This window comes from Platalea leucorodia (assembly GCF_965183815.1).
Source record: "Platalea leucorodia genome assembly, chromosome: 5".
In the NCBI taxonomy this organism is placed as follows: domain Eukaryota; kingdom Metazoa; phylum Chordata; class Aves; order Pelecaniformes; family Threskiornithidae; genus Platalea; species Platalea leucorodia.
In genome coordinates this window covers 49425645-49450736 of record NC_138827.1, presented here as the reverse complement: position 1 = coordinate 49450736, position 25092 = coordinate 49425645, and the positions used below count along the sequence as shown (strand labels likewise).

The following is a 25092-nucleotide window of genomic DNA, read 5'->3' as shown; positions in this document are numbered from 1 at the left end:
GACCGGCCCCGCCCTCCGCGCGCCTCTCGCGAGACCCCCGCGCATGCGCGGCAAGCGCCCTCCCCCGGAGGACCGGAAGGTCGCGGCTCTGAGGCGCCGGCGGAAGCCTTCCCCATTGGCTGGGCGTTGCGGGGAGCGCCGCCGCCGGCGGCGGTGATTGGCGGCTGAGCGCGCAGGCGCGGGCGGCGCGCGGGGTGAGGATGGCGGCGCCGGCCCGGCGGAGCGTGGTGTTCGTGACGGGCAACGCCAAGAAGCTGGAGGAGGTGGGAGGCGGCGGCCGCGGCCTGGGCCGGCCTGGCGGGGCCGGGCCGGGGCCTGACGGGCGGGTTTCCCTCCGCAGGTCACTCAGATCCTCGGGGACTCCTCTCCTTACACGCTGGTGGCGAAGAAGCTCGACCGTAAGTTGGCGGCGGGGCCCGGGGGGACGCGGCGGCGCGGCCCGGCCCGGCCGTCTCCTCAGCGCCGGGCTTTGTCTCCCCAGTGCCGGAGTACCAGGGGGAGCCAGACGAGATCTCCGTGCAGAAGTGCCGTGAAGCCGCCCGGCAGGTCGCTGCCTTTCTCCTTCCCCTTTCCCGCCGGTCGGAGCGGCGGTGTGGGTGCGGGAGCTCCGGGGGACCCCAGCCCCGGCGGGGCGGGAGGCAGATGGGCTTCTGGCCCGGCCCAGAGGAAAGTCAGGGACACGTCCCGGCCTGGCCTGGCCTCGCTGCACTCCCATCACCCGGCTGTTGCTGGCCTACGCTGGGTGATGGTGAATTCTCACTGGTGACACAGTGTTTAGGCAGTCTCGCTGCCGCTCCTCTGGCCTCTTGTGTCCCTCAAGCAGCAGGAGGACATGACAGCTCCTTCAGTCCAGTCCCAGCGGTTGTGGGACACCGAGTTTTCTGTCAGCTGGAGCTTCTGATGGATCACCTTCCAGAGCTGTCACTGGGATGAGTGTCTTAAAAGAATCAAGTGAGGACTGAGACTCGAGGAGAATGCAGGCATGCCTTCAGGACACAGGCTTTCCCCTTCCTTGTCCCACCATTCCTGCCCCCCAAGGGGGTAGGGGGTGTTCAGCTCTGCTTGTTTTTCTCCATGTGAGATCTTCCCTACCACACTTCAGCCACTCCGGCCTGCCTGGGGAGAGCATGGGTTTAAGTTGTGTCTGTCTGGTATGGATTCCCTCCAAGGCAAAGAACTTCAGTGGCTGGTGGATTTTTCTGATGTTCATGTTATCATGGAAATGCGAGAATAGGATAGAGCAAGAAAATGGGGTTGGAGGCAGTGCCTTCCTCTAGGTCTAATGTTTCCATCTCTTGGGCTTTCACTGTAGGTTCGGGGACCTGTTATAGTAGAGGATACCTGCTTGTGCTTCAATGCCCTGGGGGGGCTTCCAGGACCGTACATGTAAGTAGGAGGGCACTTGCTTCACCTTTCACGTCCTAGACTTCGGAGCGCAGGCTGGCAGGGTGTGCTTCACAGGGATTCTGCACACGCCAGGAGCAATAGGGTCAGGGAGGTGATTACTGGTCTGTGTCCTCTGCTTCATCCTGCACCCTAGACGCTGGACTTCAACTCCTTGAGCCTTGCTGTAAGTCACAGTGTGGGACGAGAGAGGCAGACTCGAATTGTTGGCTCTGGCTCCCAATCTACGGTGCCTGCTCTTGCAGTCAGCTTAGGAACCTGGCCCCACAGCGGGCTCTGCGTAGTTAAGGCACCATGCGTTTCAGCAGGACTGTGGGATGTGTGTCCTATAGGTTCTCATAGGGACTGCTTTAATCCAGCAGATAACAAGATTATTACATTACAGTCTAACTCCTCTAATGAAATACTGCCTTAGCTGCTGGAATTAACTTTTAGTGTGATTAATTCTTCAAAACTATCTCTGCTGAGCTAAGCAGAGACGTAAAAGCTTTATATGGTGAAGTTGGTACTAGAACTAGGTGTAAGATGTGAACAAGTTGACCTGAGAAATATATTTTGGCATGTCAGTGCTCACGAGTGAGAACTGGGTTATTTACATAGACTCCAGTACTGCCGTAAATTAAATATTCTGCTGCTCTTTTCACTGCATCCCATTCGATTTAAGAGCTAAGTCTGTCATTATTGGTAAAGAGTTCCAGAATGAGGCAATTTGACAGCACATTTAAGAGGGAATCAAAAGGCTGTGACAATGCCTCAATGAAACCATGTCTTGAGGATGCCTGTATTTCTGAGAAATAATAGCAAAAATTAATCTTTTCTCCCTTCTTCCCCTTCAGAAAATGGTTCCTGGAAAAACTCAAACCAGAAGGTACTGCCTCCCATGTTACTGCTCTGCATGTACCTCGGTCCTTTCCAAATGAAATGGATCCCTGCCTGCGCTGGGTTCTGCTGACCATGCTTGCCCACTGCACTGCCCGTTTCACAGCTGGTTCCTTTCCTGTCTGTCCAGCTCTCTCCCTTCGCATTCTCTCCTTGAGCCTGGTCTGTGCCCTTCTTCACGGGATGTTGTTTCCCCCAGTAGCTTCAGCGTCATCTGTGGATTCCCAGACTCCTGCCTCTGCAGGCTGGTGGCAGGGCTTGTGGGAACATCTTGTTTATCATCAAGGAAGACCTGCTGCTCCCTTTGGCTCCTGTGCGAGCCCCTCTCCACTAGTGCTCACCTCCCCTGGCATGCAGTGACTGTCTTTGATCCCGCAGTTAAGAGTGTGACTGCAAATCCTGCACTGGTGTCACAAGCACGAGCGTTAATCGTGCTAATTCAGAGCGGGCTTTAGTTCTCTCTGGTGCCGTGCACTTGTTTGCTTCCGCTCCGAAATTAATAGCAGGGTCCTGCAGCTCACGCTGTGTTAGATCTGAGGTGCTGGCTTCAGTCATACGAGGGACCCAGCCAAGAGCGTCCTTGTGCCTGAGCTTTGTCACCCCCTGTAGTTCTTCCTCTCCCTTGTGGATGTGAACACAGAATGCTCCCTCGATCCGTCTCTAGGTGGGTGTGTTGCGCTCCGAGGGAAAAGCAGTAATGCCGGGATCCTTTCTGTGTCGCTCAGGGCTGTACAAGCTGCTGGCTGGCTTTGAAGACAAATCTGCCTACGCTCTCTGTACCTTTGCATTCAGTACTGGAAACCCAGAGGAGCCAGTGAAGCTGTTCAAAGGCCAAACTCATGTAGGTGTTGCGCCTGGGGAAGGGAATGTGCTGAGGGAGGAGGGCTGTAATATGAATTTCGTAACAGCATTGGCTCTGTTGGGGATAATTTTAGTGGCTCCTGGGTCACTGAACCCCCTTGGAGCTTGTTGGGAACAGGCTAAGGGAGAGAGCAGCTGGTGGGTGCTGAATGCTGCAGCCCTTTCGCCCAGCTGTACGTACCGAAGAGTTTGCACGTTACCTCAGGCTCTTCACCCCCCTCATCTCCCTCTGGCAAGGCTGTATTTGAGTGCAGTTATTAGCTCTGTTAATTGGGGGTGTAAAGGGGCTGTCAGCATAGGGCAGTGTGATGGAGCACTGAGTTTGGGACCGCTAATTTTGTTTACGTCCTGGGAACGAGGACAGCACCACGTACTGAGCCTTTGGTGACCACCGCCTGAGCTATGCCTGTGTGTAACTCCTCAGTCTGCGTTTGAAATGCAACTGCGAGGAAAGTACTGCAAAACCACAGCTTACGGGGCTTTTTGCATTCTCGTGGCAGGGGCTGATAGTGGAGCCCAGAGGCCCTCGAGATTTTGGCTGGGATCCCTGCTTTCAGCCGGACGGCTACGACCAGACGTAAGTGGTGGTTTACCTACAGCTCTTTACGTAAGGAAAGCCAGGGTCGAGGTTGTGTGTGGAGAGGAACCTGCTTATGAGCCAGGGTGGCAGGGAGAAAACACCCTCCTGGATCTGAAGGTGGTGGGTCACGGGGAACCCCCAGGTCTGGACGGGGCTGTTGGCTTTGCCGGCGTGTGGCTACGGACGCCCCGCGGCAGTCGAGCAGGGAGATGGCGGGCAGAGGGGGAGCCCTCGGTGGCTGGGGACACGCGCGCTGTGGCGTCTCTGCTGCTGAGGCTTGCCGTTTCTCTCCCCTCCAGCTACGCCGAACTGCCCAAGGCCGTGAAGAACTCCATCTCCCACCGTTACAGAGCGCTGAGCCAGCTCTCCGCCTTCTTCCTTCACAGCAACTCGACAGAGCCCGGCTCCGCCCCCAGCTAACCTCCCCGGGCTGCGGGCACCGGGGGCTGCCCGCCTCGCGTACCGCCCCGGCAGAGCTCTGCCATTAAAGCTGCTCCTTTGGAACCCGCCGCTGCTTTCTCCCCCCCCGCCCCGCTGTTTTTGTTGCTTCAGAAGTGCTGCAGAGCCCGGCGGGGCTGGGTTACTGAGGCTGCACGTCTGTGCCTCGCCGTGGGGGGGCTGCAGGGCCGCCGTGCCCGGGGGGGACCCGCCGGCGCCCCGCCGCTCCCGCCCGCCCTGGGCAGAGCCGAGCCCCGCCTCCCGGGGGCGGGGCCGGGGGCGGGCCCGGGCCTGCTGCGCGCTCACTTGCGGCGGCCGCTGTCCTGCGCGGAGGGGCGAGCCAATGGGAAGCGGTCGGGGGGGGGGGGGGGGAGAGAGGCAGCCAATCGGCTGCGGAGCCACCGCCTCCAATGGGGCGCCGCGCACCCGGATGCGGTCAGCGCGCGGCGGGGCGGGGACGGGGCACGCGTGGCGGCGGCGCGGCGGCCCCGGGCCGGAGGGCGGGCGGCCATGGAGCTGCTGCCCCGGAGCCCCGGGGAGTTCGGCTCAGCCCGGTACTGGGATCGGTTCTTCCGGCAGCGCGGGCAGCGGCCCTTCGAGTGGTACGGGGCCTTCCCGGAGCTCTGCCCCGTCCTGCACAAGTACGTCCGGCCCCGCGACAAGGTGAGCCCCGTCCGGTGCCCAGCGCCCTGTGCCCCGGCCGGCCTCCTCCTGGGCGGCGAGCTCTGTGCCGCCCTGTCCCGGCTTAAACCGGCACCGTGCGCTGCCCCAGGCGATGCGAAGCCCCCGGTGCGCCGCGGCAAGAGAACGGGAGAGACCCAGGAGTCGCCCTGGGACGGGGAGCTCTGGGGGGTGAAACATCCACAGCATCCCCGAAAGCGGTGCAACTGATGCATCGCTTCTGTGCCCGCGCGACTTTTCTATATGGAAATGTTATCTTAGGGCCCCGGAGAGCGGGTGTGCGGGTGCCGCGGGTGTGGTTTTCCCGGGAGGCTCGTGGCCGTGGCTGATATTTGCTCGTAAAACGCTTTGGGGCGCATTTGCAGGGCGCTCTCACCATCGCGCTGCTCTTGTGCCGCTCCCCAGGTTCTGGTGGTGGGCTGCGGGAACTCGGAGCTGAGCGAGCAGATGTATGACATGGGGATGTGCGAGGACATCGTGAACATTGACATCAGTGATGCAGTGATTCGTCAGATGCAAGAGCGGAGCAGGAGCAAGAGGCCGAAGATGAGCTACCTGCTGATGGACATGCTTCAGATGGACTTCCCTGACGCCCACTTCCAGGTGGTCCTGGACAAAGGCACGCTGGATGCCGTCCTCACCGACGAAGAGGAGGCCACTCTAACCAAGGTGGACAAGATGTTCGCCGAAATCAGCCGGGTCCTGCAGGTAGGAGGGCGCTACTTCTGTGTCTCCTTGGCTCAAGCCCATGTGCTGAAGAAAGCAGTGGAATACTTCTCCCAGGAAGGCTGGGTTGTGCGTGTCCATCAGGTGGCTGGTAGCGGGGAGAAGCAGCAGTTTGTCCTACCAGTCTTCGTCTATGTCATGACAAAGTTCAGGAAGATCCCCGGCTCGGCACCACAGATCCTGGAGATCTGCCTGGAGGAGCAGGACAAGCCGATGCGGGTGGAGAGCACGGAGCAGCTGGTGGCGGCGGTGAAGGACAGGCAACATTATGCCCTGCTCTGCAGCCAGCTGAGCAAAACCCCCTGCGGGGAGCAGGTTTCTCTGGATCTGTGTGACAAAGAGAGCGGGAGGCCTCGCTACACGCTGCATGTTGTCGACAGCCCCTCAGTGAAACCTTCCCGGGACAATCACTTCGCCATCTTCATCAGTGAGTACATCTTCTCCTGCCTGCAATGAGAGAGTGCTCTGGCCAGGAGCTGCAAAACAACCAGCGGTCCTGGCCCTGCTGAAATTGGGGCTGGAGAGGGAAATAACCCACCTGTGCGGGGTTCAGTTGGTGTTTTAATCCTGGCTTTGCGGTGGGACATGCGTTTGCCTGGTGGTGCAAGCAGAGCTCTGGCACAGGGCTTGCTGGCTGAGCGGATGCCCATCTGGCAGCAGAGGGATGCTGCCTGCCCTGCCTCCAAGGTGGTGATTCCTGCCTTGATGCTGGTGACAGCCTCTGTAGCACATTGCCGTATAAAATCAGAGCACAGCGGACGCAGCTGGAAAGGCGTTGCTGGTCTATGTGGGTGTCCTGACTTGCCAGGGCCAGGTTGCTCACGGCTGCGCTTCGCTTTTGTGCTTGTACCTCACAGAGACATGTCGGGCTCTGCCAGCAGCACTGTTCCCTCCCTGCGCACCTGCAAAGCTGGGGCTTAGCGCAGCCTGGAGATGGGTTGTGAGGCTGTTGGATGTCCCCTTCTTATGAGACGTGGCTTTTCCAGCCTCCTGCATGAGCCTGCCCAAAACAGGGAAGGTCCTGGCTCTCTTGATGGCTGCAGAGCATGGCTCTAGGCATGCAGTGGTACCTCGTTGTGATGTCTTGCCATTCCCTGCGGCTCGTCTTTTGGAGGCTGGGGCAGTCGCCCAGGGACCAGGACTGGCCCAGGCTGATGGCAGCTCCTTCTGCAGTCCCGCAGGGCAGAGAAACCGAGTGGCTCTTTGGGACGGAGGAAGGGCGGAAGCAGCTGGCCACCAGCGCGGGCTTCGGGCGCCTGGTCACTGTGGCCCTGCACAGGGAGCAGCACTACGAGGGCATGGCCGGCATCCAGGCAGAGCTGTCGGGGAAGGTGATGAAGCTGGCCCCACCGGGCCTCCCTGCCCGGCAGCAGGTGAGCCCCGCCGCCCAGCCCCCTTGCTTGGCTTCCCCAAAACCAGGAACAGGCTGGTTCTCTGCCAGCAGCGAGTCCTTCTTCTCCAAAGGAGACCAAGCTGCAACGTGTGAGCTGGCTGCCTTGGTGAGGAGGAGACTGGCCTCAGGTGTAGCTCCTCTTGGTTTTCCCTCCAGCTGGCTGCCTTTGCTTGGAGGCAGGATTTGAGGTGCCTGCGTGGCAGGATTCAGCGTGAAGTCCTTGCACTCCAAAAATCTAGCTTGCCAAGAAAACCAGGCATCCCGAAACCCTGAGAGCATCCGGCCACTTCTTAATCCTGGCTTTAACTTCTCCTGTCCCTTCTGTCTCCTCCTTCCTGCCCCGACTCCCCAAACCTGAGGTCTTGCAAGAAGTCTTTGGGTGTTTGCTCCCTGTACCCCAACATGTGTGTATGGGAGGGAAGCTGGTGTCCCATGTGCTGGTCCCCAGCTCCCTTGTGGCTGCCTACAGCATATCCTGCTGCTCCTGCACTGTGTCCACTTTTTCCCAGCTCTTTAGCCGTGATCAGGACAGTGGGAATGCCAGGGTCTGTTCCTGTAGCCTTTCCTTCCTCACACCAGTCCCTGTCCTCCCTGCAGGTGCCCTTCCTGTCCGTGGGAGGGGACATCGGGGTGCGGACGGTGCAGCACTGTGATACCAGCCCCCTGAGTGGGGAGTACGTTGTGGAGGACGTGAAGGGGGACGGCACCTGCTACTTCCGCCGCCTCATCTTCCTCCGCAACAGGAATGTGGTGCAGTCAGAGGCCCGGCTCCTGGCCCCCACACCTCTCCCAGGTACGTGGGGCAGGTGAGGCAGCCAGGAAGGTGCAGGGGCCAAGGGTGACTTTTTTGGGTGGCAGAGAATGAGATCGATACAGGAGGAAGATAAAAGTCCTGCTGGGACCTTCCTGCCTTGTCCTGGAGCAGCTCCAGGAGAGTTCTTACACTCCACTGCTTGCCTTGTGGGTGGGACAGGGGCTGGGGGTGACTGGTCCCCAGAAAGCACCCCTGGCTCCCACCTTGCCTTACCAGCCAATGCCTCCTGTCGTTCAGGCCATAAGAAACGGAGAAAAGACAAGAAGAAACCCAGCCCAGCTGAGCCATGTGCAGCCATCGACAAGAGTTACCTGTGCTGCGAGCACCACAAGGCCATGGTCGCGGGGCTCTGCCTTCTGGGGGGCCCCAAACCCCTCCCAGGTGATGAAGCCAGAAGTGTGAGGCTGTGCTGGGGGCAGGCGCACGTGTCCCCGTGCCTCAGCTCCTTGGGGAAGGGCTTTCCTGGCCAAGGTCCCCCATACACCCTTCCCAAAGTGGTTTGGGGCTGGCGGGTGGGATGAGCAGTGGGACTGTGGCCATCCCAGTGGCTCACTGGGTGCTCTCTGTTGGCAGGAGCCCTGCTGGCAGTGCTGGTGGTGGGGCTTGGCGGGGGCAGCCTGCCCCTCTTCGTCCACGACTACTTCTCACAGGCCCGTGTGGCCGTGGTGGAGATCGACCCCTCCATGCTGGAGGTGGCCACGCGCTGGTTCGGCTTCTCCCAGGGTGACCGAATGCGGGTGCACATCTCCGATGGCCTGGACTATGTGACCAAGCTGGCAGCTGAAGGTACTATCTCGCGGAGCATCCCGGGTGCCCCATTGAGCCCAGTGGGTGACGTACTGGGGACTGGAGTCCTGGGCTGCTTTCACCCTCTGCTTCCCGTCCCTGCCCATCTCCTGCGATGTGTCATGAGCTCCAGCCTCGCCAGGTCTCTGCAACTCACAGGCCTGTCCTTGCCAACATGTGCAGGGAATCTTAGATTTGCTGTCTTCCCCACCGCTCAGGGCTGCTGCCATGGCTTTCATTTGGAAAGAGAAACCCCAGGAGAGAGAAGCGGCCGTAACATGGCAGAGGGGGCATCTTGACCACCCCATTCGTTGCCTCCCCACCGTGTGTGGCTCATCTCTGTCCCATGGGATAACAAGTCTCTGCGTTCCCTCCTGCAGCCCCAGCCCAGTACGACGCCATCATGTTTGATGTGGACAGCAAAGACCTCACAGTGGGGATGAGCTGCCCGCCCCCAGCCTTTGTGGAAAAGCCCTTTCTGCAGAAAGTTAAAACCATCCTCAAGCCACAAGGTAGGAGGGGAGATCCGGCTGTGGCCAGGCTGGCCAGTCCTGTGCAGTGTTTGAGTAATGGGGCTGTGCCACCGTTTCTCATCCTGGAGAATAGCAGCCATGGCCAGGATTGCTGCGTGGCATCTGCCGCTCCCGGTGGGTCCTGGATCCGGGTGTTTCAGTGGGCGTCGTGACAGCAGGGAGCAGGGTGGAGTGGGTGGACTGCAGCGCCGCTGGGTCAGGCAGGCTGAGACATCCTGGGGGGCCAAGAAAGGTTGCGGGAAGGCAGAGGGTGTAGGCGGTACCTGGGAACAGATCGTCTGGCCACCCACAACCCGTGTGGCGGCAGGGATGTGGAGCTGGGCCAAGGGCACCGGGGGGATGCTGGTACTCCTCGTGCTGCCACGGGGGAGACATTTGCATCAGGGTGGCACCGATTCAGCTGCGCTTTCACAGGGAGCAGGGCAGTGTATACGGGCTGGTCTGAACTCCCATCCCTCTCACCCTGCTGCAGGAGTCTTCGTGCTCAACTTGGTGTGCCGTGATGCCCAGCTGAAGGAGTCTGTCCTGGCCACCCTCAGGGAGGTCTTCCCGCTGCTCTATGCACGCCGCATTGAAGGGGAAGTCAACGAGATCTTGTTCTGCCAGCCCAGCCCCGAGGGCCAGCAGGACCCCACAGAGCTGGGGGCACGTGCCCGGGCGCTGGAGGGGGCCCTGCGGCAGCCTGGGCGCCCCTGGGACAGCTCGTATGCACTGGCGGACATGCTGCAGGCCATCAAGATCCTCTGAGAGGGGCTCCCATGCCACTTGAACGAGAGAGAGGTGTGGGTGCTGTGGCCCTGCAGTGGAGGGGTGCCTGTGGCTGGGACTGCCGCCCTTGGGGGGCTGGTGCTGGCCTGGGTCTGCCTGAAGGATGAGACTGGCACGGGGAGGCGCTCCCCAGGAAAGCGGTCCAGGGTGGTGGAGGGCTGTGCAGCCCAAGGGGAAGCACTGGGGTGGTGAGGGGAGGAAGGTGCTGCAGGACTAGCAGGACTGTGGGTTTGGGTCTGTCCTGTTGCATTCCACTTGTGGGAAAAACATTGCTTCTGACCTCCCCCTTTGCCTCCAGCACGGCTCCTTCCCTCCAATGCTGCCTCTCCCTGCATCTCCAGCATCCCTGGTCACTGGTGTCTGTGCAGAGCCCCAAGCCTGGTTGTGGATGTGTGTGGGTGGGCTGAGAGCTGTGAAAATAAAGTCCTCAGGGCTGCTCCAAGGCCCGCAGTGCTTTGCTAGGTTTATTTCTGGAGTGCCCAGCACCCCTGGAAAAGGTACAGTCACCTCTGCTCTTCGGGGGCATTTCCTGGGGGCAGGCAGGTGCCCCTTGTACCCCACTGCCCCCTCCCTACTCACCTTCCCCAAACTGGACCCCATCATGTGCTTTCCCCTCTTCTGCATCTCTCCAGATGCCACTGTGAACTGGGACCTGCAACCTTCTGGGCCCCCAGCCCTTCTTCTTCCCCCTGCCCCGCTGGGCCAGCAGGGACCCAGCCCTGTGCTCAGGCCCCTGGGGACACCAACCCACTCACCCAGCTGGTGCGGGTCAGCCTTCCTGCAGGATGAAAAGGCAGCAGGAAAATACCCATTGGGGTGTTCCCACGGCACCCTGTTCCTGCCCAAGCAGCTCATTTTGTCTCTCCTGAGGGTTTCAAAGCCTGGTCCCTCCCTGCAAGGTTTAGCTGAAGACCCATGTGTCCTGGCTGGTTACAGAGTGGCTGACCCGCTGGTGCTCCCACATGCATCCGAAGTCTTTTGGGGGGGGCCTGTCTTTCTCCCCTGCAGCAGCTGGTACCAAAATGAGTCTGAGACATGGTACCAAAGTGACTGGCTTGCAGATATCAGGGTGACAACCTGCTCGGGCACCGTGGTGCTTTGCCACTGACCCCACACCCTCACCCTGTGCTCCCTTCTGCCGCTGGCACCCTGAGGGAGGGCATCTTTCTGGCAGCTGCTTCCTAAAGCAAACTCTCCCCAGCCACCTTTCCACAGCCTAGGGTGGTAACAACACACCAGAATCAGCTCGGGGAGGGATCTGCCGTAGCTGCTGGCATGGAGGCAACAGCAGACACATCTTGGCATCGCTGCTGGAGGTGTCTCGCCAGCTTTGCAGCTTGTGCACCCTGTCCCACCTGGGTGTTGGTGGGCTGCCACTCATCAGCCTCTCCTTCCTCAGCAGGACCAAGCTCTCCTCCATCTGAGGGAAATCCTCTTTTGTTTGGAAAGCTGAGCGAGAGGGTGTGTGAACCTGAGGGTTTGCAGTTCCCCAGCATCACGGGCTGTGGAAAGGGCACCTCAAGGGCTCTCACCCCCGGAACCGGTGGGGACCGCAGCCACCACGCCGATGCAGGAGACAGGGCTGTTTGTACCCAAGAGGCACTATGGCAGCCGTGCTGACAGCCAGCACATCCCTCCAATCAGCAACTGTGGCTACATTTTAATTTTAATTTGCCAGCATGTTCTGCTTTGGAAACCACTCTGTTCAGATATCTTCTCTGATGCTTCCTGCTTTCTTATTCCCCTTCACACAGAGGGACAAATCGGTGTCCTACTTTCTCCCTGGGCTGGCCTGCTTCTACCCAGAGGGAGCAGATGCTTTTTTTAAATAAGTGCTTTTGATGGTTCCCAGGCACTGGAGAGCAGGGCTGGCCTGCTCCCTGCCTCAGATAAAGGATGGCAGCGTGGACACGTGCCCTCTGTACATTGCTCACCACCCGGTTGCTCCTCTGTGCTGTAGCGCGTTCGGGGCAGCACGTGGTCGCTGGTCAATAGGAGAGACAAGGCTGGAGCTTAAGCTGGGTGGAAGTCTGCCGGCCCTCATGCAGTTAGTTTCTAAAGCTCCTCTGTGATGAGCACTTTTTTTAAAGATATCTATTATCCATCCAGCTTAGCAATGGCAAATTTCTCAACTGGATCAGCAGTGCTGCATTTAGTCTATTTTTAATTTAGTTTTCAATTCTCAACATAATTCCAATGACATAGCTTTGTGTGTGTGCCCTTTATTTTACAGAAACCATCTCCTTTCTTCCCCAGGAGCTTATACAAAGGCTGCGTTCATCCCTCCCTTGTCCAGTTCTGCCTTTCTGTTGTGCTTCCTAATCGCTGTGTAACGCCACGTCCTGGTGGAAAAACAAAAGCCATCTATTAGAAATAACGTAAGGATGAAATCTGAGTTCATTGCAGCTGTCCTTGCAGCTACTGACAGCCCTACAAGTTTGGTCTGGAAATACATTTCAGCTGGTAAATTGGCAAATTCATGAGTGCTGCAAATACCTGAAATCCTCCTCTGCAGGTAAAATGCTCCGAGGCTGGAATAATTGATGTGTAGTAAATATTTCTCTCCTGGCAGCCAATACATGCAGCTAGCGTATATGTTTGGCAACTGTGTTTCTGTTGAGTGTTTTGGCAATATACTCATGTTGACATCCCTTACTCCTCACTTCCTTCCTTTGCAGCGTAGGCACGCTGTAAGCGGCGGGATAGAAACAAGCACTGCTGTCACTTAGCAACCTCCGCTGGCTTTGAGATGTTGACTTTTTTCCTTTCTGGATTTCCCAGCACAAAAAGAGATGGCCATGTAACTCACTGCATGGCTCAGGTGTGAGGCTGTAGCCAGCTGGGGATGCTTTGGTCTGGTCCAGCCCGAATCTCTCTTGGAGCATCACATCTGTGTCCTGCTGCCGCTCCAGTGAGCAAGGCACTGGGAGTTGATGGGTCAGCCCTGGGTTTCATGACCTTGGGTGGAGGGATACCGCTGGTCATGCCCAGCCATGGAGGCTCTTTGGCCCAGGCTGACTCTGTGGCCAGGCAGCTAGCAGGATGGTGACACTATGAGGCAGGCAGCAGTGGGGTGCCACACATATACCCCATATAGCATAGCCTCTTCAGGTGTCACAGCCCAGGTCCCTGCTCTGCAGAAGGACTGGAGGTGGCTGGGCTCTCAGGAAGAGGGTGGAGGTGGATGAGGGACATACTGTCACCAGCTGGGACACCAGTACGTCGAGCAGCTGGAAGAGATTTTGCAGTACTAAAAGCTGCAAGGACTGAGCGCTGAGGCAGATGCCCTCCAGCTGGGAAGAGCTCTGCTGGGGTGAGCCTGGTCCTGCTGGTTGGGGATGCTGCTGCTGCCTGGGCATGGCAGGGTCACAGCACAGCACGGGCTGCAACAGCCACGTCTGAGAGGGTGGAAGTGCCTGGGAAGTGTTTTGTCCATGAAATCTTCCCTCAGGGAAACACTTGGCTCACCTGGCTTTGTGACCAAGGAAGCAGGCATGCTTCCAGGCTGCAGTGAGGGCATATGGCTCTTTCCTGGGGTGCTCAGGGCTGCAGGGAAACATCTCTGTGGGCTGCAATGCAGCACGGTGGCCTTTTTCTACCCTGCAACTGGATGCACCTGGCTAAAGGATGCAGCTGCAGGTCACAGGGCAGGAGAGAGGCCACCGTGCTGGACGGTACAGGGATTCGGGTGTCACTGTCCTACGATCTGTGAGTCAGCAGTGCCACAGGCTGCAGGGGAGAGGCAGAAAGTGCCTCCTCTTTACAGGGGGAAATGCTGCAGCCGCTACTTCTAATCACAGCTCTGCAGCTGCTCTGGCTTTCTTTCACTGGCTTTAATTCTGTCTTTTGCAGCTTCAAGGTCTGAGCTCTCCTCCTGGCAGATACGCAGGCATAATGCTGACTGGCAGGTTCGTGCCAGCACTGCGGAGCCAGGTGCTGCTGAGAACCTGGGAGCTCCCCTGCGCGCGAGGCTCCTTGCCCACACCTCCTCCTGCTTTGTGCTGATCAGCTGCCTGAAAAGCTCTGCAAGACTCTGGGTTCGTAGCTGAACGAAGAAGGAGGTGAGGAAGGCCCCTGGAGAGAAGAAGATCATGTGTGAAGGAGCCTGCCTCTTCTAAATGCTTCCTGGGGGGAGGATGCAGCCTTGGCTGTGCTCTGCTCCCCCTGGGGTCCTGCCTGCTCTCCTGGCAGGGGAGTGTTCCTGGCTCTTCGCTGCAGGCATCTGCAAATCTCTGTTGTAATTTATATATAACCCATTTTTCATGAAGGGAATTGCATTGGTGTGTGTTTATAAAGCAGCCTGGGGACCTGGTCCAAATGTCCTCAGTTTTAACATCACACTGCCTGGTTAGGAAGAAGAGTCTGTGGGTAAGTTTGTGGGCTGAAATGCTATAGCTGTGCCCTGAAACCGGACTATTTTTGCCTTATATTTTTCTGGAATTCAGGGCAGGACAAACTTGCTGTCCGTAGGCTTGATCTGAAATGCACTGGAGATTTTGGCAGGGCTGGGGGCCCCAGGCAGGCTGTGCTGGAGCTGGTGACATCTGGAAGCGAGCAGACCATGCTGACGGAGACAGCGGTGCCGGCAGGGCCGGCGTGCCACCTTGGGGAGCAGGGCACCCTTCCCGCCGTGCCCTGCTCGGGGAGAGGTGGTCGGTGAAGGTCTTCTCTCCTTGCCAAGCCTGGCACGTAGCAAAAGGAAATGATAAACATCGTGGTGCACAACTGAGCGCAGGGTAAAAATAGAGTGTGTTTAGCTGGCTAACTGGTGAGCAATGCAGCTCTGTGCTCCCCCTGCACTCTTGGGGAATCGCACCTGGTGCTCTCCAGGAAAACAGTTTCTTGCATGGTGCTCTGATGCTGGTTTGGGTCTTTTTTTCCAGGGTTATTCATTACAAGAAGCTTCGCAATGGTCTCTGCTAGTACTACCCCTGTTTGCTTTAATTTAGCCACTCTGAATCTCGACAAATTCAGAAAGCCAGGCTGGGCTCCGCACGGGGGTTTGGAACAAGCTGCCTGGAGAGGTCAGTTAGAAAAAGCAGGGACCTGAAGATACGCTCGGGTGCCCTTCCTCTCTTCTTCATTGCTCTCTTGGAGTTGTTGGAAAAATGAGCACCCTTGTGATAACACAGGCATGCATAATGAAAATGTTTGTGCTTTTTCCGGGAGGTGGGAAATCTATACTTGGCTGCTTGTGGGTTTTTTCTGGGGGGGAGAATGGATTTTTTTTGTAAGTGATGGAGTCGCAGGTTGAGTGTGGTCACTTAGCGGCTTTAACTCAGCTTCAACAGACAAAAAAGTTTGGTTTGAAAACTTTGCAGACTTGGGGGAATAACTCAAACTTTTCCTAATGTTTTCTTATTTTATTTTTTTTTTAATTGTGGAAGCAAAGATGTAATTTAAAGACCCAATGGAAAGGACAGCTCCCTAGGTTATCAATTTGAAGGTGTGCATAGTGTTGCCCCTGAGGCATTGTGCCTTTTTTAACCTTCATTTGTCTCTTGTGGAGATGCGATCCTATTGCCAGGCTGTTCTTTTACTCATCTTAATTATTTCACTGGGGCAGCACAAAGTGCTCTGACACTCAGACGAGGCAGATTTGGCCAGGACGTGATACTGTTCTTCCCAACTTCCAGCCTCCGTAGAAACCCATGACCTGGAGGAAGGCCAGGCTGCTACTCCAGTGCCTCCTGGCATAGCCTGCTCACTCAGGAGTGGGGGGAAAAATAATCATGCTGCTAATTGGCATAATTATGTCAATAACTCCCAGGCTCCATCTAGACAGAAATGATCGCAAGGCTTTTCCCAGGGGCTGTGGTGCTGGGGAGGTGATCTAACCGCAGCAGCAAAGCCACTGCTAGAGAAGCCATCTCTGCATTATGCCAATTAAAAACTTTTTAGCCAGAGCTAAAGCAAACTGTTCATTTGTTTCCAGGGTTAGAAGTCAGTCTGTTGTAGAGAGTAATTTTTTTACACTTATTGAGAGCTCTGGCCAAGAAGTTTTGATAATCCTCCAGATCGTTAGTATCTGTCAGCCTGTGGGATGTTCGCAGTTCCCTTTTGTTTTGCTTTTCACGCTGAGCGAGGCTGGTGTCTGATTTAATACAGAGGATAACTTTTATCGCTGCAGGACTCCAAAGCCTCTGTTTTGGATATTTTTGTGTTGTGACTGCTGCCAGTAATCACAGATAAATCTCATCTCTGTTGTTTGCCTGTGCTTTTAGCTCAGCCTCAGTATGCATTTTTAAATGAACCCACTGCAATGACATGGCTCAGACCTTGTTGTCCCTTCCCAGACTGTTCCTGAACCGCCCACCTGCTACCAGCCCTGCCGGACCCGGCTTCTGAGGCCTGCCCTGACATGGTTCCGGTGAGCACATCTCTGACCCTGGCAGCGCTCCCGCCTGCGGCTGAGCGTCGGTGCCGTTTGCCAGGGCCCCTCATGTGCCGCGGGGACGGGTCGTGGTTCCCGCCACTCCTTTTCCCATTGCCGGTGAGAGCTGGGAGGAACTCAGCGACTGGGACTGCTCAAAAATACCCTGCTCGGCAGATTGGGAAGTGCTGAAGCCAGCTGTCTGCCAGGTCCCGTGCCGGCAAGTGGGACCCAGCTCCTCCATGTGCTCCCGGTTTGGCCCTGTTCCCAGTTAGGTGCCAAAGTCATAGAAGAAGAGTGCAGGCAAACCTCCGCTGGGTGCCGGAGGATGGCGCAGCCGGGCACGGCCCTGCGCTGAGGGCTCACGGGGGATGCTGCAGCCCTTTCCACCAGCGGGAGGGGGTGGCCGGCTGGGGTCGGGGCTCTCGGCAGCATGGCGGTCTCGTGGGTTGGTGCGTGGGCCTGGGCAAGCTGTGGTGCTCGCGCCCAAGGGTCCCAGCACCGAGGCTGGCTTGTCCACGTGTGGGGACGAGCCCACCCAGCCGCTCGGGCACAGCGAGGGGGCAGCCGGTGAGCGGGGGCTCCAGGCTGCCGGGAGGACCTTGCGGATGCTCCCTGCAAGCGGCTGGCCTGTGCCGGTGACCGGCTGTCACCGCAGAAAGGGCAGCGGACCCCCCCCCCCCCCCCCCCCCGCGGGCTCCCGGGGGCTCCGGGCCCTGCCCGCCCGCACCGAGACCCGCAGCGGGCGGGGGCGTGGCCTTTCCGCGGAGGCCCCGCCTCCAGGCTCGGGGTGGGACGCATGCGCAGTGCGCCGGCCGTTACCTGTCAGCGGCGGCGGCGGGCGGAGAGGAGGAGGCGGGGAGCGGACGGCGCGGCGGGATGGAGGGGCTCATCCCGCTCGTCAACCGGCTGCAGGACGCCTTCGCGGCGCTGGGCCAGAGCTGCCTGCTCGACTTGCCGCAGATTGCGGTGGTGGGCGGGCAGAGCGCCGGCAAGAGCTCCGTGCTGGAGAACTGCGTCTCCAGGTGAGGCGGCGGGCACGACACCCCCTCAGCGCGCCCCCCCGCCCCGCCGGCTGCGCGCGCCATTCCCAACGGTTGTTCCCCCCCCCCCCCCCCCCCCAACGGTCGCCGCGCGCGCCCCCCTGCAGCGCCGCGCCCCCGTAGCGGCGGGGGGAGGCCGGTTGCGAGCGGGGAGGTGCGAGGCAGGGGGGGGTTTCCCGGCTCTGCGCCGGGCGGGGGGGGGCTCGGGGGGCTCGGTGCGCCCCCCGGTGCCGCGGGGGCGGCGAGGCGGGCCCTGGCACGGCAGCGTCCTTGATTTGCGTGCGGCGGGGAAGCCGCCGCAACTCCGGTGCGAGCGCGTTCATGTGCCCGGTGGGGGGGTTAACCGCTGTCTTGGGGAAAAAAGGTGTTTAAAGCCCCAAATCCTAATTACGGTGGGGCTTCTGGGTCTGCTCGGCTAATGGTTCTCATACTATTGCTTACACTTTGTGCCGTCCTAATGTGTGTGTGGGTGTTAGCATCTCTTCTAAAAATTACTGAAAAAAGAAAGGGGAAGCCTAATGGTTCAGGTGGTCCTTTCAACGGACAGACTACGTCTCTGAAGATGTCCTGAGGTAAACATGAACTTCACGTGCTGGTTCATAAAGTTCCTGCTGCATTTGCCGCAAATAGCGTGTGGGCTCCTGGAGGGAGGTGGTGTTTTGAGAGCGTAGCTGCAATCGTTAGTCTGCATATAGGATCAAAAGTACTGTTGTACATCAGTGATTGGGGAACTTTCATGCGCAGAGATCTTTGTTAAAGGTAACATGAAATGCTGTGTCTCTCCGAAACCTGGCCATGTGTCAGACTGCAGTAGCTCTTGATATACAGTGTAAAAATACTATACGGTTGTTATTCATCTCTGCTTCAGAATTTACTCTTGCTGTGTTAAATGTTAGTTCTTCCTCTTCTTTCTGCTTGAAGACTGTAGTTAACTACTGATGTTGACAGTATTGCCAGTCTCTCCAGTTTAAGAAAGCACAAGTGAGATGCTCAGAAATCACTCTTGGCCATCATGTTATTACAGTTTTCTTTAAACAAGTCTTTAAAAAGTTTTTTTGTAACCTTTTGACTTTTTCATCTGTGTGTCCATGAAGCTGTGCAAAACACATGTGCTGAGGAGGAAAAGTGTCTTCATCTTTGTTGTCAATAAGGATATTTTGGTCCCTGTAGCAAAGCCTTGTCTGGGGTGGCACCCACCTGGGATCGGGGCTGAGTGTGGTGGGCTGCGGGCTGATGTCTTTCTCTGGATCCAGCTGTGCTGATGGAAGAAGTTACTGCTCCCAGATGCTTGTTATTGGTCCCCTTGCTAGAGGGATCTGCTCCATCTGATCCGCAGGTGGAGCTGTTCCTTTGAGTGCAGCGCACTCCTGCTGCTGCCTCCTAAATGAGCCTGGCTAGAGCAAAAGGTGAAAAAGAGCAGTTTGTGCTAATCTGGTCCGTTTGGACAAGACGCTGGAACCAGCTGCACAAGTGAGATGTAGACATTTCTAGGAAGAATTATGAAGAAAAGCTAAGGGCAATGACTCTTTTCACCCACGTAGTTATTCACCATGCAGCCTGCGGACACTGCAAGAGAGTCTGTTCAGAGAATTGCTTACAGACTACTGTGAAGCACCGGGGTGTGTCTTGTCACACGGGATCTGGAATTTGGATTCTTTCAACCGTGTCTCAGAGTTCCGCATCGTTGTTTTATGCAGTAACTTCTTGAGATATAGTACCAGCTGATCTGTAGTACCTCCCTACTTGCAAGCTTGGAGCCTGTTGCAAGTGTGACATTAAAATGCATTACTTCAAACCTGTTCCATGAGACTTAAGCAACTATGTTTTACTTGTGCCTTTCCTCCAGACTGAGTGAGCATGTGTGGTCAGCAGATGTGTACTTGCTAAGCTGTGAGAACTTGATTGTGAACCCTCAGAAACAGATTAATAAATATCCATGAGATTGGACGAGCATTTTACTTGTCAGATCAGCAGGCAAAACAGTGTATGGCTCTTTTTAGTAAGCCATAGGACATTCCTGTTTTTACAGGATAATGAAGCTGCTCTCTGCAAACAAGTTTATTACATCCGCATCTGTCTTAATATGGCTTATAGAGGTAGCACGTCTTGTAGAGACATGTTGCACGCATTTCTTTTTGTTAGCGGTACATTGCATGATGTGTGATTGACCACAGGGAAAACATTAACTAATAGTAATACAGCTTTGAAATTCACATCAAAATAAAATAGTCCTAGCATTGCTCATTGAAGTTTGAGCGGTAATTCTCATGGTTTTTTGTTTGGGTTTTTTGGTTTTGTTTTTTGTGTTGTAGTGTTGTGGTTTTTGGTTGTGTGTTTTGTTTTGTTTTGTTTTTTAACCACATGAATCATTATCATTAGTAGATTTTGAATTCTTAGCCTTCAGAGAGACATTCAAAATCTCCTGTCTTCAGGAACAGCTATAATCGGTAAGAGGAAGGCATGCTGTCCTCTGTGTGGAGGGCAGGGTCTTGTGACAAACGTGCTGTTCATTGATAACTTAAGTATTTGTTAGTGGAGCTCTAGTGAGGTTAGTAAGGTGGTTCTTAACTATAGGATCAGATTGTTATTCTCTGCTGCCTGTAGCCACTAGACCGTTGTGCCGGTTTCAGTCCTTCATGGGGTCTTTGGTTGTGCAAGGATGACTTTTTCTCCTGCTTGGACAGAGGAAACCTATTTTCTAGCTTGCAGGTGGTACCAGAGTTGGAGCTTCTTTATGGAGCCTAACCACCCAGGAAACATGCTGGGCTATACTGCATTACCCACCATCTAGTTTATGCATTGCCATAATTTTTCAGAAGGGTTGTGAGGGCTCTGGCATAGTTTTGTGGGCTGGCAGATGGTTCTGGAAGTGGGATCCAAGTCCTGTTATTTCTGAAGCTGCTGAGTGATACGCATCCATCACTGTCCCCAGGGTATCGCCAAGCCTTGTTTAGGTGCACACAGCATCCTTAATTACTAACAACAGTCAGTGAATATGTTGGGATTAGATTGCACGTTTGATCTGCATCAGTGCTGGTGTTGCATGAGAATGAATTCTGCTCGTTCTGGGAATTGTGCGGCACCCAGAACTACTTATGTCATTGTAGGTCAGCTTGGAACAAGTCTGGAGTGGGGTAGTGTCAAATCTCCTAATGTAGCCATTATTGTTACTATTTTGATTAGCATCCGCTCAGGTATTTGGAGAGTTTGCTCTTCACTTATTGCTCCTCTGTGTGTAAGGAGACTGCTTCTTTTGGTAGTCGGGGAGTGTATTTGGAGGGTTTCCTCTCAGGATTCTGGTTATATTTAGACGGAAACAGAGATTCCTCAAACAGGATTTGAGGACATGGTTTAGTGGTGGACTTGGCAGTGATAGGTTAACGGTTGGACTCGATGATCTTAAGGGTCTTTTCCAACCTTGATGATTGTATGATTCTAGAGAGCACCTGAGGACAACAGTCATTTCTGTTTGTGGGTTAGACCTTGATGTGTTCCTAACTGGAGCTCATGGCACTCATTTGAGGAAATGGTATTGTCTGAAGAGCAAATGTTCTTCTTGCCTGATTCTCTTTGTAAGAGAAGTACATGTGCCCTTAAAATACTGAGCCAGTGTTTGAAGCAAAGGATCTAGTGCAATCTTCTGGTAGAAGTTGGTGGGAGAGAGATCAAAAGCCCAAAGGGGAGTAAAACATCTAATACCAACAGATTGCCAGTGGGAGGTAGGCACTTTGCCTGGTCCTACTCCTTTGCTACAGATGAGTACAGGACCATGATCTTGTATGCTGTTTGTGCTTTTTAAATATCTTGCTTTTGATAATAATAGGGTTACTTAAGAGAAAACTAATGGCAGGAAGCAATCCCTGGAAACTGTATTTGGAGACAAAGCATTTTCTATTATTTCATATATCCAAATGGGCTTTTAGGGTAACTAAAGGCAGAGATGGCAAGCTACCTTGTCAGGGCCTCTTTCTCCAGATTTGAATCAGAACCTGATTTTATTCTTACAAATAGCGAGAAATTAATAATTAGATTTCAAAGCTGAAAGCTCTTTACTTCCTTCCCTGCTTAATATAATATAAACTGCATGTGGCCAAATAATTGTTTTATAAGAGATGTGAACTCTTGATTGTAAGCCTGTCACAGTCATAATCAAACAAGCACTTTCATTTTAAGAGGCTGAGGTCTGGTTTTGTAACACAGCTTTACAGCTTTTTGATCTGAGACGCTTTTGATACTCTCACAGCCGCTGCATGTTGTATAGCTATTTAATATGACATATGTACTTTTTTTTTTTCTTTTCAAATTAAGATTCCTTGTGTGCTCAGCTCATTCTTGTTTGCTGGAGATGACGATTGTGACAAGACTGCGTTGAGTCATTAGGGGAAGAGAAAGGACTTTAAATCTGGCTGTTGAAGCAGAGAATTTCTCCAAAGAAAGTAGACGCATACTTAGATTGCATGCTTCCTGAGGGTGAGAGTGTTAAAATTGGTGTAGATATTTTATTCTTGTAGTTACTAGTCATTGACAGAAAAAACTTTTTTACAGAAAATTCTCCTCTTTTGTGAAACAGGCATGAAAAAGCTAAGCAGTCGGAGATACAAACTGAAATGTGGTGCTGTGTATTCTGTTTTTAACCTTAAGGATCTTCTGGAAATGAGAATCAGCCACTCCTTTTCCTGACTAATTAAGCGATTGTACAGCTGTATTGAGTATATTAGTCTAGTTATCAAAATACTCTGGCGCACTGAAAGCAAGAATTGTTTCTGGGTATTCCATTGAATAGAAACAGCAGCAAATGAGACAGTGGCTCATTTAGGTTTCTTCCCCAAATACATTTTTACATTTAGAGGTTGCAGAACAAACTTGGCCATTTAGATGGGATATAGATGGCCTAGTTTTGTCCTTAAATGTAACTCCGTTGTGGATTTTAAGTTCATTTTTATGTCAAGCCTTGAGAATTGATACATGCAAAGTAAAGCAAATGTGTAGTTAAAAACAGACATGCAAACCAATATGCTGATTCCCCCCCCTCCCGGTAGAGTAAAAGTTTTCTTCTAAAAATCCTTTGAGGATCTGTCTCTCTTATTTCTGGCATTTAAATTTTACCAATTAAAAGATTTCTTCTATTTTAGGAAAAGCTGTACTCTGTAATGAGGCATAATATAGGGAGCCCTGACCTGTATTCTGGCATTTAAGTTCAGTGTATCAAGCAGTTTACAGAGATGCTAAATCAATTAGTAACAGTTGACTCTTCTGTAAAGTGTAGCTGCAAGAATACATATGTATATGGTCTTAATATAAGTTTGGCATACTATGTACGATTAGGGTATTGTAGTGGTTTAGTGAACACAAACTTAGTATTTGAAGTCTGAGACCTAGGCTTCAGAAAAAAATTCAAAACCCTGCAAAAAGCAACCCTCAAAAACCCCCAGTCTGGTCTTGAGTGCCTTCTGAGAAATCAGTGCTACAAATTCAGTGGCAGTTGTTACTGAAGGTTCAATCCATCAAGGTACAGAAGGTGACTGCACACCTCTGATCGTTTTTAAAGGTGAATGGTCATCTAGTGAGAGGTTTGTGTGGTTTTTTTTTTTCTTTTCTTTTTTTCAGATGATAGGTATCCACTTAACTTTATCTAAGCTTTCCTGATTCTTAATACAGAGACACTTGTGAAAATTCAACAGATTGTCTGACTCTTTAGGCTTTTGTATAACGTTATAAATCCCAATACTCACTGCCTTCAGGAAGGAGCCCACACTTGGGATTCGGTAGTGTTGAAATCAACAAATAGCAAGCACCTTTGTTGTCTTGCTGTTTCTTGATGGGTATTGCTCCTGCTAATGCTTCAAGCTTATGTTATTTGCCTTTGTAGATGAAACGGAAAACAAGGCTTTCCAGTTTAGATAAATAGATGTTAACAATATGGTTGGACATTCACCTGTAAAGATAGGGAGTGATGCTGCTATGGATTGCAGCAGAGAAGTATGGACACTGTTCTCTTCTCTGCCACTGATTTACTGTATGACCTCCAACTGATTTTTAAACATTACCCACATCTGTATCCACATGTCTGTGCCTCGAGTCTTTACTCTGTCTTAAATGTATGTAGGATTTAGGGTTTTATTCCTTTATTTTTAAGTTGCTTCTATTTCTAAAGGAAGAGTTTAGCATATAGTCTTAAAATCAGTGTGGGATAGCTGTGATTGTAGTCTAAAACTTGCTGCTATGCATTTCTCTGCTTTGTGTGATGGCTACTTTAGATATCTATATGGCACCAAAACTGGGTATTGGATTCTGCTTTGAACAGCTGAGACATAGCAGCTTTTCTTGTTCCCAAAAAGGGACCCTTGCTGGTGTTTAGTTTGTGCCTCTAACAGATTAGCTGTTGAGAGAGATTGCGTTTGTGGTTTGTTATCCATCCGTTGATCAGTGAGCAAACTGATGATATTCTTTTGAGTATTCATGGGTTCCTTAAACAGTGTCTGCCTAGATTGCAGGCACAGAGAGACAGAAGCCATTTTTGCTTTTTCTGTTGGTGTTGGGTTTTTTTTATTTACTTTTTTATTTTTAAACCATCCATTTCAAAATAAGGCCTTCTAGTAAATAGAAGCCTGCGAACTCCCCTAGTGTGCTGCGCTTGTGTGTAACGGGTTGCTGGGAATCTTTTTAATGCTGTGTGTCTGCAGTGTAAAGCCTGTAGTGTAAATATGCTGAGAACAGGAAATAAGCATTATTTAACTGTGACCTTGCATCTTTTTCTTCAGCAAGTTGCATTGAGATGAACAAGGCAGCATTATTGAACTAGAGAGGAGCAAAATCCCATTTAACGGCATGCTGGGCTTTGATGTACTGCCAAGTACTGTTGTCTGTGATAGCCTCTGGGATGCAAAGGAGACTGTAGATAAGAGAGGTTTTCAACCGAAGTGTCTAGTGATAATGTCAGCTTTTATAATTTGTATGTGGAAGTTATGCTTTTAATTCAATACCTGGCATAGTATTTCTGCATCCTATTTCCCATGCAAAATCACCAAGATTTCATTCTTCAGATATGCAGGAGATGTACTATTTGCTGTAATACAGCTAGGTTTCCACCTTCATAGATGATATAATCAAAGCTAGATTAACCTTAAGCACTTAGTACTTTGTTTACTATGTACAGTGCAGATGCCTAAAAATGTACACACATATTCAGTGGTGCTTAGCTATACAGGATGCTCTAAAATGGTCTGTGTGTAACTCGCCTGCAGAGAGTAGGCCCCTGCCTATTCTCGTGGCAAGCACGAGAACAACTGTAAGACGTCCTTAGCCTCTGCTGCACGACAGTGGAATGAATGGGCTATGTTCCAGATCTATTCAGCAGCCAAGCTGGAAGCTGCTGAAGATATCTTAGCATAATCCATCAGAGGCAGTGTTGTGCCCCTGTGTGCTCACCTGTTAGTTTGTTCAGGTGCTAAACAAATGTTGACAGAAGATCCCCAATGTCTGTCAGATCTGGGAAATCTGCTGGAAAGCCTTAGGAGTCTGGGCTGAGACCTCCAGCATTATGTCTTTGTTAATGTTCTGGGAAGTAGCAGCATAAAACACTATTTTGGTCAGACTTTTAGTATAAAATTTTCTTATGGTAATAACTCAGTTTCTGGTGAGCAGAGAGGTGGGAGATCATGGCCGATATTGAATTTCAATATTTAGCTAAACAGACTTTACATTGTCATGGCCAATATATTCATTTGCACATACTACAGGCTTAAAGCAGGATAAATGGGCAGGTAAAAAAAGATAAAATGGCTAGAAGTTGTCTGAGAGACTTGGATCACTT

The 25092-nt window shown here is 53.3% G+C and overlaps 3 protein-coding genes across 7 annotated transcripts in view; all 3 read left to right on the top strand.

The window, feature by feature from the left end:
• Positions 1-183: 183 nt before the first annotated feature.
• Positions 184-4363, top strand: ITPA (inosine triphosphatase). Its single transcript, XM_082314533.1, has 8 exons — positions 184-263; positions 341-398; positions 482-546; positions 1313-1386; positions 2241-2272; positions 3009-3124; positions 3645-3721; positions 4024-4363. Exons 1-8 carry the CDS (start codon positions 201-203, stop codon positions 4142-4144), a joined length of 606 nt encoding a protein of 201 aa, XP_082170659.1. The 5' UTR covers positions 184-200; the 3' UTR covers positions 4145-4363.
• Positions 4364-4620: 257 nt separating this feature from the next.
• METTL13 (methyltransferase 13, eEF1A N-terminus and K55) lies at positions 4621-16223 on the top strand. Of its 2 annotated transcripts, XR_014228240.1 has the most exons (10): positions 4621-4825; positions 5249-5996; positions 6743-6942; positions 7560-7755; positions 8014-8157; positions 8350-8562; positions 8943-9074; positions 9568-9875; positions 12120-12378; positions 16160-16223. XR_014228240.1 is itself a non-coding variant. In XM_082312568.1 (8 exons), exons 1-8 carry the CDS (start codon positions 4673-4675, stop codon positions 9840-9842), a joined length of 2061 nt encoding a protein of 686 aa, XP_082168694.1. In that variant the 5' UTR covers positions 4621-4672; the 3' UTR covers positions 9843-10270. The 2 variants fall into 2 exon arrangements, 1 of the variants encoding a protein (XP_082168694.1); XM_082312568.1 differs by lacking the exons at positions 12120-12378; positions 16160-16223 and having other exon boundaries at positions 9568-10270.
• Positions 16224-17115: 892 nt separating this feature from the next.
• The window catches only part of DNM3 (dynamin 3), a gene marked incomplete at its 5' end in the record, with an annotated part of 182513 nt that continues 174536 nt past the window's right edge, over positions 17116-25092 (top strand). For all 4 annotated transcript variants that reach the window (XM_082311696.1, XM_082311694.1, XM_082311695.1 and 1 more), the window contains one exon: positions 17116-17261. In XM_082311696.1, coding sequence (XP_082167822.1) covers positions 17116-17261 — 146 coding nt within the window. The remainder of the gene's footprint in view (positions 17262-25092) is intronic.

What these genes read in the sequence shown, in the direction of transcription:
- METTL13 (XM_082312568.1), top strand. Translation starts at nt 4,673, where the DNA reads ATGGAGCTGCTGCCCCGGAGCCCCGGGGAGTTCGGCTCAGCCCGGTAC. An exon ending in TCACTTCGCCATCTTCATCA is followed by an intron (nt 5,997 to 6,742) that starts GTGAGTACATCT and finishes CTCCTTCTGCAG; the next exon opens with TCCCGCAGGGCAGAGAAACC. An exon ending in GGGCCCCAAACCCCTCCCAG is followed by an intron (nt 8,158 to 8,349) that starts GTGATGAAGCCA and finishes CTCTGTTGGCAG; the next exon opens with GAGCCCTGCTGGCAGTGCTG.
- ITPA (XM_082314533.1), top strand. Translation starts at nt 201, where the DNA reads ATGGCGGCGCCGGCCCGGCGGAGCGTGGTGTTCGTGACGGGCAACGCC. An exon ending in ACGCCAAGAAGCTGGAGGAG is followed by an intron (nt 264 to 340) that starts GTGGGAGGCGGC and finishes TTCCCTCCGCAG; the next exon opens with GTCACTCAGATCCTCGGGGA. An exon ending in GCCGTGAAGCCGCCCGGCAG is followed by an intron (nt 547 to 1,312) that starts GTCGCTGCCTTT and finishes CTTTCACTGTAG; the next exon opens with GTTCGGGGACCTGTTATAGT.